We start from the raw sequence: 13,618 nt of genomic DNA, 5'->3' as shown, positions 1-13,618 counted from the left end.
CGTCGGTCGTCGCTGTCTTCCCCGCTGGACCGCCGGTGTATTTTCGTTCCCAGCAGGGGGCCGGAACTTACCGCTGTTTGAGTCCGGTGGTGCTTGGATCCGGAGCCTGCGATGTGTTGACCAGCGCAGATCTTCTTCTTTGCTGTCGCTGGTGTACTCTGGCCTTCTGATCTGTCGCCGTCCACCAATAAAATGGCAGCCGTCTTTTCCCGCCTTTTGTTCCAAGGTCTGGGGGAGTGTCAGCGTCGGCTTCTGTGTGGAGCTGATATCACGTCACTGCTCCGGGTCTTCCCCGATGCTTCTGGATCGCTTTCTTCTGCCTCCGTCTTTCATCCGGGGAGGCTTAGCACTTTATGCTAATGAGCACAGGGCGGTATATCCCCAGGCAATAGGGGAGGGAGCAGCAGCTGTGCAGAGATGGCTCCATAGTGTGTGCCTGTAGCTGTCACTTTCCTCCTCCTCACTACCAAAGCCAAAGAGGGAGTTTATAATAAAATCTGATGTTTTTTACCTCAGGTCCTTTGGCTTATTAGCTGAGCCGCTTGTTAGAAGGTATTAGCTTCCTGAGGCTGGATTACCTCAACCCTGTAGTTTGAAGGCCCAAACTTTTCTAGGGCTGATTTCTAAAATTTGTGGTAAAATTAAAATAATTTTCGGATCATAGTGACCCAGATGAGGCACTTGTTAAGATCCAACCAAGGATTTGACAATAAAAACGTTTTTTAGGCGATTTTGGTTGATTATAGAGGATTTTCCTCAGGAGCTCCAGCACCGCACAACCTACACCATAGCAGTCCAGGCCACGCCCCCCCTCTCATTGCGATTCCACTGAAAGAAGCCAAACACATCTAATTAGCAAATCCCATCGGCATTACTGGGGATTCAGCAGTCTGCAGTCACAGACTGACTGATGACTTTTCTTCTAAATCTGTATTTTAACTTGAAAACTTAAATGTAAGTAACAGAATTAATAGATCTGGTACAGAATTAAATAAGTTAACAAACCTGGCATGGTAAATAACAGATTGAGGTCAATTGCTACTTATTACTATGAATATTTGTATGGATTTTACATTTAAAGGGCTTTTAAGAAGTATTTGTATTGCCTTTTGGACCTATCAATTAGAAAGGTAAGAAAAGTGAGAATCTGACCTTTGAAACTACCAAGAAGTACTAAGAATGGGGAAACTGAGGTACCCATTTTTGGTTGGAAGCCAGGACAATAATGGGACTGTCAGAACCAGCATTAGGGAAAGTTAAAAGGATCTGTCAGTACTGAGAATAGGTGATAGTAGATAAAAGATCCACCATATGAACCACATAAAGATCCACAAACCTAACTCTTACCTCATACTCCTGAGATAGTTTTAAATTATCATTGGCCTTAAGGTGTTCTGTATGTTCGGAAAGATCTGCAATAGGTATTGGGGGATGATTAAGCATACCTAAAAAGAGAAAAAAAGACCAATATGAACATTTTATTAATGTAAACATTGAATAATATAAAAATAAGACACCTCATTAAATGTGAGATCTGAAATGAAAGGACACATGTTAGATCAGATCAGAAGGCAGGGCTCGAAATTTTACCTAGAAAGAAAATAGAGATCTAAATTTTCATTTCATAAGCGATATGCAGCAAACACTGTGATTGAAGGTTATAGGCCAAAGAATGAGGGAACTTCAAAAACACAGAAATAATATTACATATTTAATAAAGCAGCAAAGAAAGAGGAAAAGCATGATCTCCAGATTTATTTAATTAAAGAGCATAAAATTAAAATGAAATTTAAAATTAGCAAAAAACAAAACTGAGAATATTTGAAGACATACTGATGGGGAATTTAGAGTGTGAGCCCAGTGGGGACAGTGATGATGATGTCTGTAAAGCGCTGAGGAATATGATGGCGCTATATAAATGCAGAAATAAATAATAAATAAATGCTTTCTTATCCATGTGATGAATATTTAAGATTGGTTTCATTTGAATCAGATCCAATCTACAGAAACTAGTTGTGAAGATGGTGCAGTTTCTAAAGTAAACTTTTCCTCTTCTATATCTCAGATAATAAAAATTTCCAACCACCGACATATTTTAGTACAACTAGTAGCAAAAAGAGTTTTAAAATAGAAGTCCACAATCTAACATGAATATAGAAACAATAAGCAGTTAAATCTGCCAACTAGTCCAAAGTCAGAAACCCAACACAAAACCTACAACTCAATCAACTTCCACTACCTCCTACTCATGGTGACCAAGGAAGCTCAAATACTTCATGTTACCAGAGTTCTCGTACTTTAAGAGTTGGTTTACACCCCTTAGACCACCACAAGCTTTAGCAACATCCTTTTACAAAAATAAACCAATCAGCAGAATATTGAATAAAATAACATAAACCACATTACTCACAAGTTAAAGGGGTTGCCCAGGACTTTTATATTAATGGCCTGTGCATAGGACAGAGGGATTCTTGCTCTGCAACCCTTTTTTTTAGCACACAGGGACAAGCTGCAGCAGCAAGGAGGAGATTATACAACAGTACTGTGCTGTCTTGATCTGAATTAAACTTTGCATGATAATGATAATTAATACTAAAATTGTCTAGTTATGTAAATTTTACAGCCAAATTACATATAATTTGGCAGAACTTACATTATATTCACAATTATCTTCACCACATATTTCATTTGGTGTCTGATAAGTGGAATAGGAGGCTGATTTCTCTAATAAAATGTAATACAAAGTTTCTTTTTATCACCTGTACTATTAATTTATGCAAAGTTTATTGAAATGTTAAGCTTTTCCAGTGATTGCTTGACCAACTATTGACAGTTTGCAAGCAGTTAATATAAGTCCACTCTGCCAGACCAGGCACTACCTAGGTAAAACTGATTAATTCTTTATTAAGACGCCTTGCCAGGGCAATATTTAGAGGTAGACATTTTAAAGAAAAGATAATTTGGGAGGATCCGAATATCAGATATCTAAATAAAATAATCCTTAACCACTCATAGGGAACCTGTCACCCCCTTCCCCCCCCCCCAGGCATTTTTAACTAAAAGAGCCACCTTGTGCAGCAGTAATGCTGCATTCTGACTGGGTGGCTCTTTTAGTTCTGGGTGCTGTAATGCCACAATAATCCTTTTTGTAATTTGTCCTATCTTTTCTTCAGTCAAGGAGGCAGGCCTTCCCCCCCCGCTGCAGACGCCACACAGCCGTCACTCAAATCTTCTTGGCGCCGCCTCCTCACTGTTGTTTTGAAATGAGCCGGCACCTGCACTCTTTTCTCCTGCCTTGGGCAGGCGCAATGGGCGCTGCCCGTCTGTCCTCATATGCAGTCTCGCTGACTGCGCCTGTGCGGACGCCCTGCCTGTGAATCCCAGCCCCGCAGTGTCTTCTTATTTATTCATACTATGGGGCTGGGATTCACAGGCAGGGCGTCCGCACAGGCGCAGTCAGCTGGACTGCATAAGAGGACAGACGGGCAGCGCTCACTGCGCCTGCCCAAGGCAGGAGAAAAGAGCGCAGGCGCCGGCTCATTTCAAAACAGCGGTGAGGAGGCAGCGCCAAGAAGATTTGAGTGATGGCTGTGAGGCGTCTACAGCAGGGGGGAAAGGCCTGCCTCCAGGACTGAAGAAAAGGTATTTAGGACAAATTACAAAACTGATTATTTCGGCAGTTACAGCACCCAGAACTAAAAGAGCCACCTTGTCAGAATGCAGCATTACTGCTGCACAAGGTGGCTCTTTTAGTTAAAAACGCCTGGGGGGTGACAGGTTCCCTTTAATGCAATATTACGTGCATGTATGTGACTGTGGGGGCATTCATATGCGTGTGGTGGGGCTCAGCAGCTAAGCTCTTTCCACACATGGCAGATACCAGCTATGTTTAATAGCTTACATTTGTCTTTAACCATTTAAACGCAGCTGTCAGTCCCTGACTGACAGCTGTATTCAAATAGAATGTGTGCCACTGCTCATGCTCACTGGCCCCATCGGCAACCCATTATGCACTCACGGGGTTACTTTAGCAGCTGAAGACCCCAGTTGCTGCCATCTTGGTACTTCTCAAGCTCAGGGTGCTGAGTTTCAATGGAGACCAAGAGTTATACAATATACTGCAATACCATGATAGTATAAGTAGATAGTATTGGAGGGTTGTAGATTCTACTTCCCTAAGGAGATTAAAAAAAGATATAAAGAAGAAAAATACAAAAAACTTTTCAACAACATAAATTTTTTTTAAAATATAAAAGTTCAAATTATCACTTTTCCTCCATTGAAAATAAAAAAACCATTACAAAATAAACATACTTTGCATCACCATGTTCATAAAACTTCAATCAAAACACAAAATTAAAGGGGTATTGCCATCTCCAATATCCTATCCTAGTATGTAGTAGGTGTACTAATAATAACAATATTAGTACATACCTCCAATTAGAAGTGTAGTATTGTTTTTCTGATTACGGTAACTAAGTTTCTTTCCTCATATGCAGGCATTGCTGGACCTTACATAGTGGATGCTTTCCTGAAACGGAAAGTACTTGCTGCTTGCAAGTACTTTCCGTTTCAGGAAAGCATCCACTATGTATTTCCTTTAAGTAGAGGGCTTTTCGGTCTCTTTCATCCCGCTACATTTAGCCCAACTTGGGTCTCTCCCTAAGGTGGCTAGCATGTATGTATCGCTTGCTGGACCTTAGGAATCAATGGTTATTACAACTGATAAATTGTCAGTTAGCAAGTGGTCATAACCATGGATACCTAAGGTCCTGCAATGCCTGCATATGAGGAAAGAGGCATAGCAAATCAGAAGGACTATACATTTCTAATTGTAAATAAGCACCTGTACTTTGTGTCTCCCCCCACCTCCGTGTAGAGTGTAAAGCTCTCATGAGCATTGTCATCTTATTTTGCTGTAAATATTGTATTACGGTATTTTAAACATTGATACTTTTGACTTGTGTATGAACTGTTGAACTGAAAAGTGCTGCGGAATATCTTGGCGCTATATACATGAAGATTATTATTATTGTAATTGGAGATATTTGCTAATATTATTACTACACCTACTACACATTTTGTCATAGGATCTTGGAGATTGGAATACCCCTTTAATTAACCTAATTTACCTAATCAGTAAATGCCGTAATGGGAAAAATAATCAGAACACCAGAAATGTGGGTTTTTTGTCGCTATTAATTTAAAAAAAAAAATGCAATAAAAACAGATCGAAATGTAGTATATAGTGTGACGGGTCACTTGGCACTATATGTGAGGGGAAATATGTGTCACAAAGATTGCTTTCTTCCGTGATCTAAAAACCCATAAGTTTCTTTCCAGCATGCTATGTGCTGAAGGGGTTAACCAGCCATTGTTTTTTTTCCCTCTGTGTTGTATTTTTGGAGAGGAAAGTGTGACACCCTGTGTCTGTGTCACCACAAAATGGTCAAATATGTACTATTTTATTATATGTGTATTGTAAATGATGGGAGTTATGCTTTCTCTGCTGGGGACAACTGCACACACAATTTACCACGCTCCCGTAGGCCGGCCTCACACTAGCCTTTTTTATAGACGTAAGAGAGGTGCTGAAAATACGGATTGCATATGGTACAATGCTTCTCTATGCCCCTGCTCCTATCAGCCGTATTTTACTGATCCGTATTATATGGTGTTACATAGTTACATAGTTATTAAGGTTGAAGGAAGACTAAGTCCATCTAGTTCAACCCATAGCCTAACCTAACATGCCCTAACATGTTGATCCAGAGGAAGGCAAAAAAAACCCATGTGGCAAAGAGTAAGCTCCACATTGGGGAAAAAAAATCCTTCCCGACTCCACATACGGCAATCAGACTAGTTCCCTGGATCAACACCCTATCAAGGAATCTAGTGTATATACCCTGTAACATTATACTTTTCCAGAAAGGTATCCAGTCCCCTCTTAAATTTAAGTAATGAATCACTCATTACAACATCATACGGCAGAGAGTTCCATAGTCTCACTGCTCTTACAGTAAAGAATCCGCGTCTGTTATTATGCTTAAACCTTTTTTCCTCCAAACGTAGAGGATGCCCCCTTGTCCCTGTTTCAGGTCTATGATTAAAAAGATAATCAGAAAGGTCTTTGTACTGTCCCCTCATATATTTATACATTAACATAAGATCACCCCTTAGTCTTCGTTTTTCCAAACTAAATAGCCCCAAGTGTAATAACCTATCTTGGTATTGCAGACCCCCCAGTCCTCTAATAACCTTGGTCGCTCTTCTCTGCACCCGCTCTAGTTCAGCTATGTCTTTCTTATACACCGGAGACCAGAACTGTGCACAGTATTCTAAGTGTGGTCGAACTAGTGACTTGTATAGAGGTAAAATTATGTTCTCCTCATGAGCATCTATGCCTCTTTTAATGCATCCCATTATTTTATTTGCCTTTGTAGCAGCTGCCTGACACTGGCCACTGAATATGAGTTTGTCATCCACCCATACACCCAGGTTTTTTTCTACGGCCGTAGAAAAACGCAGCATGCTGCGTTTGTCACCGTTTTGCGCAAAAAATACGCCAATGAAAGTCTATGGGGGCCAGAAAAATACGGATTACACACGGACCAACAGTGTGACTTGCGAGAAATATGCAGCGGTGTTCTGTAGAAAAGCCGGCAATTCAGTGCGGTGTACAGTAAAATCACACTGACAGGTTAGAATAGAATAGCTAAAATAAATGTCATATGAACTCGAGCCTGGGAACTTTTCAGAATATTTTCCCACGCTCGAGTTCATATGAGGACATCCAGCAGAGGGTGCATCACCGCGACTGAAGGTAACTACAGGTCATTCACCTACATTCCATTAATTCCCCAGGGTTTTACAGGTAGGGGCGGCTGCATTAGCAGATCTTCTGCTTGTAAAATTAGTTAACCCCTTCAGATGGATTTACATCGTGGGACGTGACAGAACGATGGAAGGTAAGGGATATTGTTGTTTTTTTATTTTACCTTTTTTACAGAACAAGGGTCTTCAGGTGGATTACCAGTATAATAAAATATTACAAAAACCTGTGTATTTATTTCATTAAAATACTTTGTAATAATGTCTCTGTGTTTTTTAACCATTTCATACTATTGGATTAATAATGGATACGTGTCATAATTGACGCCTCTCCATTATTAATCTAGCTTAATGTCACCTTTCAATAGCAAGGTGACTTTAACCCTTCATTACCCCATATCCCACCGCTACACGGGAATGGGAAGATAGTGGCCAAGTGCCAGAATAGGCGCATCTTCAAGTTGTTTTTTGGGGGTGGCTGGGGGCAGATGTTTTTAGCCAGGGGGGCCAATAACCATTGTGGGACATGACAGATCATCGGAAGGTATGAGATATTGTTGCTTTTTTATTTTTCCTTTGTTACAGAGCGAGGGTCTTCAGGTGGATTAAGAGTCTAATAAAATATTATAACAACCTGTGTCTTAATTTCATTAAAAGACTTTGTAATAATGTGTGTGTTTTTTAACCATTTCATACAATTGGATTAATAATGGATAGGTGTCATAATTGTCGCCTCTCCATTATTAATCTGGCTTAATGTCACCTTACAATAGCAAGGTGACATTAACCCTTCATTACCCCATATCCCACTGCTACACGGGAATGGGACGAGAGTGGCCAAGTGCCAGAATAGGCGCATCTTCCAGATGTGCCTTTTCTGGGGTGGCTGGGGGCAGATGTTTTTAGCCGGGGGGGGGGGCAATAACCATGGACCCTCTCCAGGCTATTAATATCTGCCCTCTGTCACTGGCTTTACTACTCTGGCGGTGAAAATTGTGCGGGAGCCCACGCCAATTTTTTCCACCATTTAACCCTTTAATTTAATAGCTAGAGCGCCCAAATTTTGCACATACACACTACTAACAATAGTAGTGTGGAATATGCAAAAAAAATGGGGATATGAAATGGTTTACTGTATGTAAACCATGTCTCATATCATGTCGGGTTTAGGAAGGAGATAGCAAAAGCCGGCAAATGAATTACCGGCTTTAAAGCTATCTAGCGTTGTATGAAATATTAATATATATATATATATATAAACATATATGTGTCTCAATGATAGGTATATATATATACCTATTCTACGTGTACACATTTATTCTACCTATTCTATTGTAAGCTGTCAGTGTGATTTTACTGTATACCGCACAGAATTGCCGGCTTTTCTCTCTAACACCGCTGCGTATTTCTCGCAAGTCACACTGCTGATCTGTGTGTAATCCATATTTTTCTCGCCCCCATAGACTTTCATTGGTGTATTTTTTGCGCAATACGGTGACAAACGCAGCATGCTGCGATTTTCTACGGCCGTAGAAAGCCGTATAATACGGATGCGTAATATACGGCTGATAGGACATGACCCATTGAAAATCATTGGGCCGTGTGTAATGCGTGTTTTACGGACGTATTTTATGCGCTCATACGTCCGTAAAACTCGCTAGTGTAACGCTGGCCTGAAGCTTAGAGGTTTGCAGAGATACCCTAACTGGGAGGGGAGAGGCATAGTTAGTCTGTGAGGAGACTGTGTGAAAAGAAAATGGAGAATGTTCATGGAGGATAGGCATGTGCTCTCTCCAGGGACAGTGCTGAGAAGGATCAGGGCATCAGCCCCTTGACCATGCAGGCTTCCAGAGTCGGGGTAAGCTGAGATGCTGTGTGGTTTTCATAACCAGCAGTGAAGTGTTTTTCCCAGGAGCTCCATAGCTCAGTGAGGGATTGTGCAAGAACAAACACGTGCTTCACATAGGATTCACGCTGCGGGCTGCCGGGGGAGAAAACACAGTGAGTACGTGGCTGTACTGGAAGTTTCAGACTCCAGGAAACCTTAGCCCCAGAAGTGATTAGAGCTGAATCACAGCAGAGATAAATAATTCCCATTGTGCAGATCAAACTGTATACCTGGTGAGAGTTGTATTTCATCCTCTGAAACTGCATCTGGACTTCAGTAAATGGTAAAGTGACTTTCCCTGTCTCCTGCCTTATTACTCTGCACCATCTACTTCCATCACTATCCCTGGGGGCCAGCCCTAGTTGGAGGGGGTTAAACACCTGCACTGCCATCATCACTTACCCCCCAGGGATCATCTTCAGTGCCGGCCATCTTACAGCCGAACACTCCAACTGGCATCATGAACTCTTCTTTTTAATTTTTGTTTTCCTTTTTATCTTTAATCCCTATTTCACTGTTCCCAGAGCACAGGCTGCCATCCCTGTGACCCCTTGAATCCAACGCTGCCAGGCGACCTGAGTACACCACAAAGGTCTCCAGACAGTGGCTCCAGGTGGAGCTGAAGGCTTGTGTGTCCTCTGCGGGGGAGTCCCGCCAACACAAGGACTTTGCTATAGTTTATCTTTTGTTTTGCCAGAAGGCCATATTTATTTTGTTAAACTCTGCCATGGTTTATGCTGTGTTATAATAAGCAAACAGGTGACTTACACAAGAAGCGTTCCTGTGTCTACCTTTGCAAGCAGCCGAGTGAGTCAACCCCTCACAGTAGCCAAAAACCAGAATCAATAAAACCGTTAGCTTGCAATGCAAAAAAATAAGCCATCAACCAGCTCAATTTACAGATGAAAAAGATTACAGATTTACAAAAAAAAAGTTACAGGTCTTTGAGTATGGCGACACAAACTGGCAAAACTCATTTCTACAAATTTCTGAATTCTTTTTCTCCTCTTAATTAAAAATATCTATACAAGTTTGGTGTCACCATAATTGTACTGACCTAAAGAATCACGATTAAGAGTGAATTTTACCCCAAAATGTATGCCATAAAAACAAAACAAAAAAAATCATGGCAGAATTGCATTTTTTTTTCAAGTTCACCTTACTTAGAATTTTTTTCCTGTTTTCCAGTAGACTAAATAGTAAAATTCAAAACTACTCATCCCAAAAAAAAACCAAGCTGTTATACAGCTATGTGGACACAAAACTAAAAAAAAGTTAAAGCTCTTAGAAGGGACGGAAAAAATGACAGGGCAAAATGAAAATTAATTGCGGAGGGAAGGGGTTAAGCATATTATTATATATTTATTACCGTATATATTTGAGTATAAGCTGATCTGAGTATAAGTCGAGGCACCTAATTTTACCACAAAAAAATTGGAAAAACTTATTGACTCGAGTATAAGCTGGACATGCATTATCCCCCAATTCCTATCCTGGTATGCATAGCTCCTAATCCCTATCCCGGTGTGCATGGCTTCTCATCCCTATCCTGGCATGCATGGCCTCCTCATCCCTAGACTGGTATGCATGGCCTCCTTATCCCCAACCTGGTCTGCATTGCTCCTTATCCCTATCCTGGTATGTATGGCTCCTCATCCCCATCCTGATATGCATGGCTCCTCATCCCCATCCTGATATGCATGGCTCCTCATCCCTATCCTGGTATGTATGGCTCCTCATCCCGATCCTGATATGCATGGCTCCACATCCCTATCCTGGTATGCATGGCTCCTCATCCCTATCCTGGTATGCATGGCTCCTCATCCCTAGACTGGTATGCATGGCCTCCTTATCCCCAACCTGGTCTGCATTGCTCCTCATCCCTATCCTTGTATGCCTGGCTCCTCATCCCCATCCTGGTATGTATGGCTCCTCATCCCTATACTGGTATGCATGGCTCCTCATACCTACCCTGGTATGCATGGCTCCTCATCCCTATACTGGTATGCACGGCTCCTCATCCCTATCCCAGTGTGCATGGCTCCTCATCCCTATACTGGTCTGCATGGCTCCTCATCCCTATACTGGTCTGCATGGCTCCTCATCCCCATCCAGGTATGCGTGGCTCCTCATTCCCATCCTGGTGTGCATGGCTCCTCATCCCTAGCCTTGTATGCATGGCTCTTCATCCCTATCCTTGTATGCATGGCCCCATCAAAAAACATAATAAAAAATAAACCATGCTACTCCCCCTCCTGCGCTCCTCATCCCTATCCTGGTATGCATGGCTCCTCATCCCTACCCTGGTATGCATGACCCCCTCATCCCTGTCCTGGTATGCATTGCCTCATCATCCCTATCCTGGTATGCACGGCTCCTCATCCCTATCCCAGTGTGCATGGCTCCTCATCCTTATACTGGTCTGCATGGCTCCTCATCCCTATCCTTGTATGCCTGGCTCCTCATCCCCATCCTGGTATGCATGGCTCCTCATCCCCATCCTGGTATGCATGGCTCATAATCCCTGTCCAATGTGCATGACTCCTCATCCCTATCCTTGTATGCATGGCTCTTCATCCCTATCTTTGTATGCATGGCCCCCATCAAAAAACATAATAAAAAATAAACCATGCTACTTCCCTTCCTGCTCTTCTTCGCAGCGTCTTGTTCCGATGCCAGCAGCTGATTTATGCTTGTAAGCAGGGCATGGCAGGGACATCATGTGCTGCTTACAAGCAGAGCACAGCTGTTAGAATACTCACTGCTCTCCACGCCGGAACTGTGTGTGTGGAGGGCAGTCAGTATTCATTGCAATTAAACAGCGCACACAGTGTCAGCCACAGTCGCCGTAAAGTGAATATAATCACTTCTCTTAAGTAGCGGGCACATGTGACCACCCGGCTGCTGCAGGAGGCCGACGGCTGTGACTACTGTGCCCACTATTACAGAGAAATGAATATTCACAGCCAGCCCAGTGAATATTCTTTTCTCTTTAGCAGCGGGCACAGGCTTTAGCCGAAGCAGCCAGCTCCTGCGTCCTGTGATCCGCTGCTCCACCGCTGCCGCTCCCCTTCCACCTTCTGGGATCCTCACTCGAGTATAAGTCAAGTGAGGCATTTTCAGCACAAAAAAATGTGCTGAAAATCTTTGCTTATATTCGAGTATATTCAGTATATAATTTTAAAATTACAGGAACAATGTCATGTTATGTATAGATGATATTTATGTATTTGCACTGAACTCTTGATTTCCAGGTTCTAGAAGGAGATCAGATTTGACATGGAAGGTTCATTACTACTATGATTCTGTTAGGGCACATTAACACTATCAGGATTTTGTGATTTTTTTTTTACCCCAGTATTTGTAAGCCAAAACCAGGACTAGAACAATCAGAGGAAAAGTACGATAGAAACATATCACCACTTCTGTATTTATCACCCACTCCTGGTTTGGGCTTACAAATACAGAGGGTAAAGAAACCCTCACCAAATACTCAACACGTGCACGTGGTAAACCTTACTTGTATTAAAGGCGTTGTCCGGTCTTAAGCTACATGTCTGCAGTCTCTATATATGACTGGAGATTTGTGAATCCTCACATAGCAAGCACTGCATGCTGTAAGAATTCTCTGGTGATCATGGGATCACAAGTATGAGATATGCTTACTGTTGGCAACATTCTAACTAGACTGTGTCATGCCTCGATCAATACACTTGTATTGAACAAGGCCGCACCCATCTAGTCATCACGTGGCCGGGATTATGCATATCACATTCTTGTAGTCACATGACTGCCACTCCCAGCCCCGGCAATGGAGAATCCTAACAGTGTGTAGTGTGTGTGATGTGAGGATTCACAAGCCTGCAGTCACATAGAAAGACTGCAAACTTGTAATTTAAACCCGAACAATTCCTTTAAGAACAGAAAACTACAGGACAGAACCATTTAACTTCTAACAGCTTTGTGCTTTTTAGTCTGGGCGCTTTGCTGTTACCCTTACTGCAATCTAGAGCATGCAGTGTATTTAATTAAAAAGTTAGAGGCACTTTTGTGACTGTACCACAGACAAATTATATCACTTAAAGATGTTGGGGATTGGCAGAAGTGGTTTATCAGTGACTGGGGAAAAGAAGATGTAACATATTTATTGCTGGGTAGACTACAGATTCTACAGGTCAGTACCTTGAATTCAGTGAAGAGTAACATGTAAAATCCCTCCACAACTCTTTACTGACCCTGAGGGACCAATTGCCAAGTTCTTCAGAAGACTTCTCATTTTCAACACAGCAAGGTTAATTAGTAATCGCATTATTTCGACACTTAACCCATGCTTACCCAAATAGGGATATTTTGAAAATCCAAGAAACACTCTCTAAGGATTACAACAGAAACAGTATTCAACCATTTTGATTCTTTTACCCTACTACTAGACCTGCTATTGATTACTGGAATTTCTTATAACTGGCCTTGAACGTGAAACATTCTGCATGTCAAAAATAAAAGTAAAATGTTTGACATTGAAAATTTCGAGCCCCGTCCATCTTTGGTGACAAATCAGAACTAATAAAATCAAGCAACACCTGCCTTCACTTTAATGTTTGGATTTAATACATTCCAGAAAAAAAGTAAAAAAATTAAATGTAACAATAAATAGAGAGTTCCAGTGTCTAATTAGGTAACATTTAACACCATACAGCATATCAATCAGAAATACCTATAACATTACAACAAAGGTCATCTTAGCGTCCAAGCCCCTTTTTGTAACAAAAGCAATCAGTAGCCTTATGACTCCCTAACAAAATTAGAAAAGTTGTCCCTTATCTTTAGTTTTTCTTAGCGATTCTTAGAATGTTACATTAAAAGTTACAATATTTAGGTCACTTCAAATAGTCCACTTTA

General features: G+C 41.6%; 1 protein-coding gene across 7 annotated transcripts in view; it reads right to left on the bottom strand.

Annotated features, from left to right (window-relative positions):
- PTPRS (protein tyrosine phosphatase receptor type S) overlaps positions 1 to 13,618 on the bottom strand; it is a 715,207-nt gene that overhangs the window by 83,123 nt on the left and 618,466 nt on the right. For all 7 annotated transcript variants that reach the window (XM_069767783.1, XM_069767788.1, XM_069767782.1 and 4 more), the window contains one exon: positions 1,348 to 1,445. In XM_069767783.1, the coding sequence (XP_069623884.1) occupies positions 1,348 to 1,445 (98 nt within the window). The remainder of the gene's footprint in view (positions 1 to 1,347; positions 1,446 to 13,618) is intronic.

Source organism: Ranitomeya imitator, chromosome 1 (genome assembly GCF_032444005.1).
Source record: "Ranitomeya imitator isolate aRanImi1 chromosome 1, aRanImi1.pri, whole genome shotgun sequence".
NCBI lineage: Eukaryota > Metazoa > Chordata > Amphibia > Anura > Dendrobatidae > Ranitomeya > Ranitomeya imitator.
This window is presented reverse-complemented; position numbering and strand designations above follow the sequence as displayed.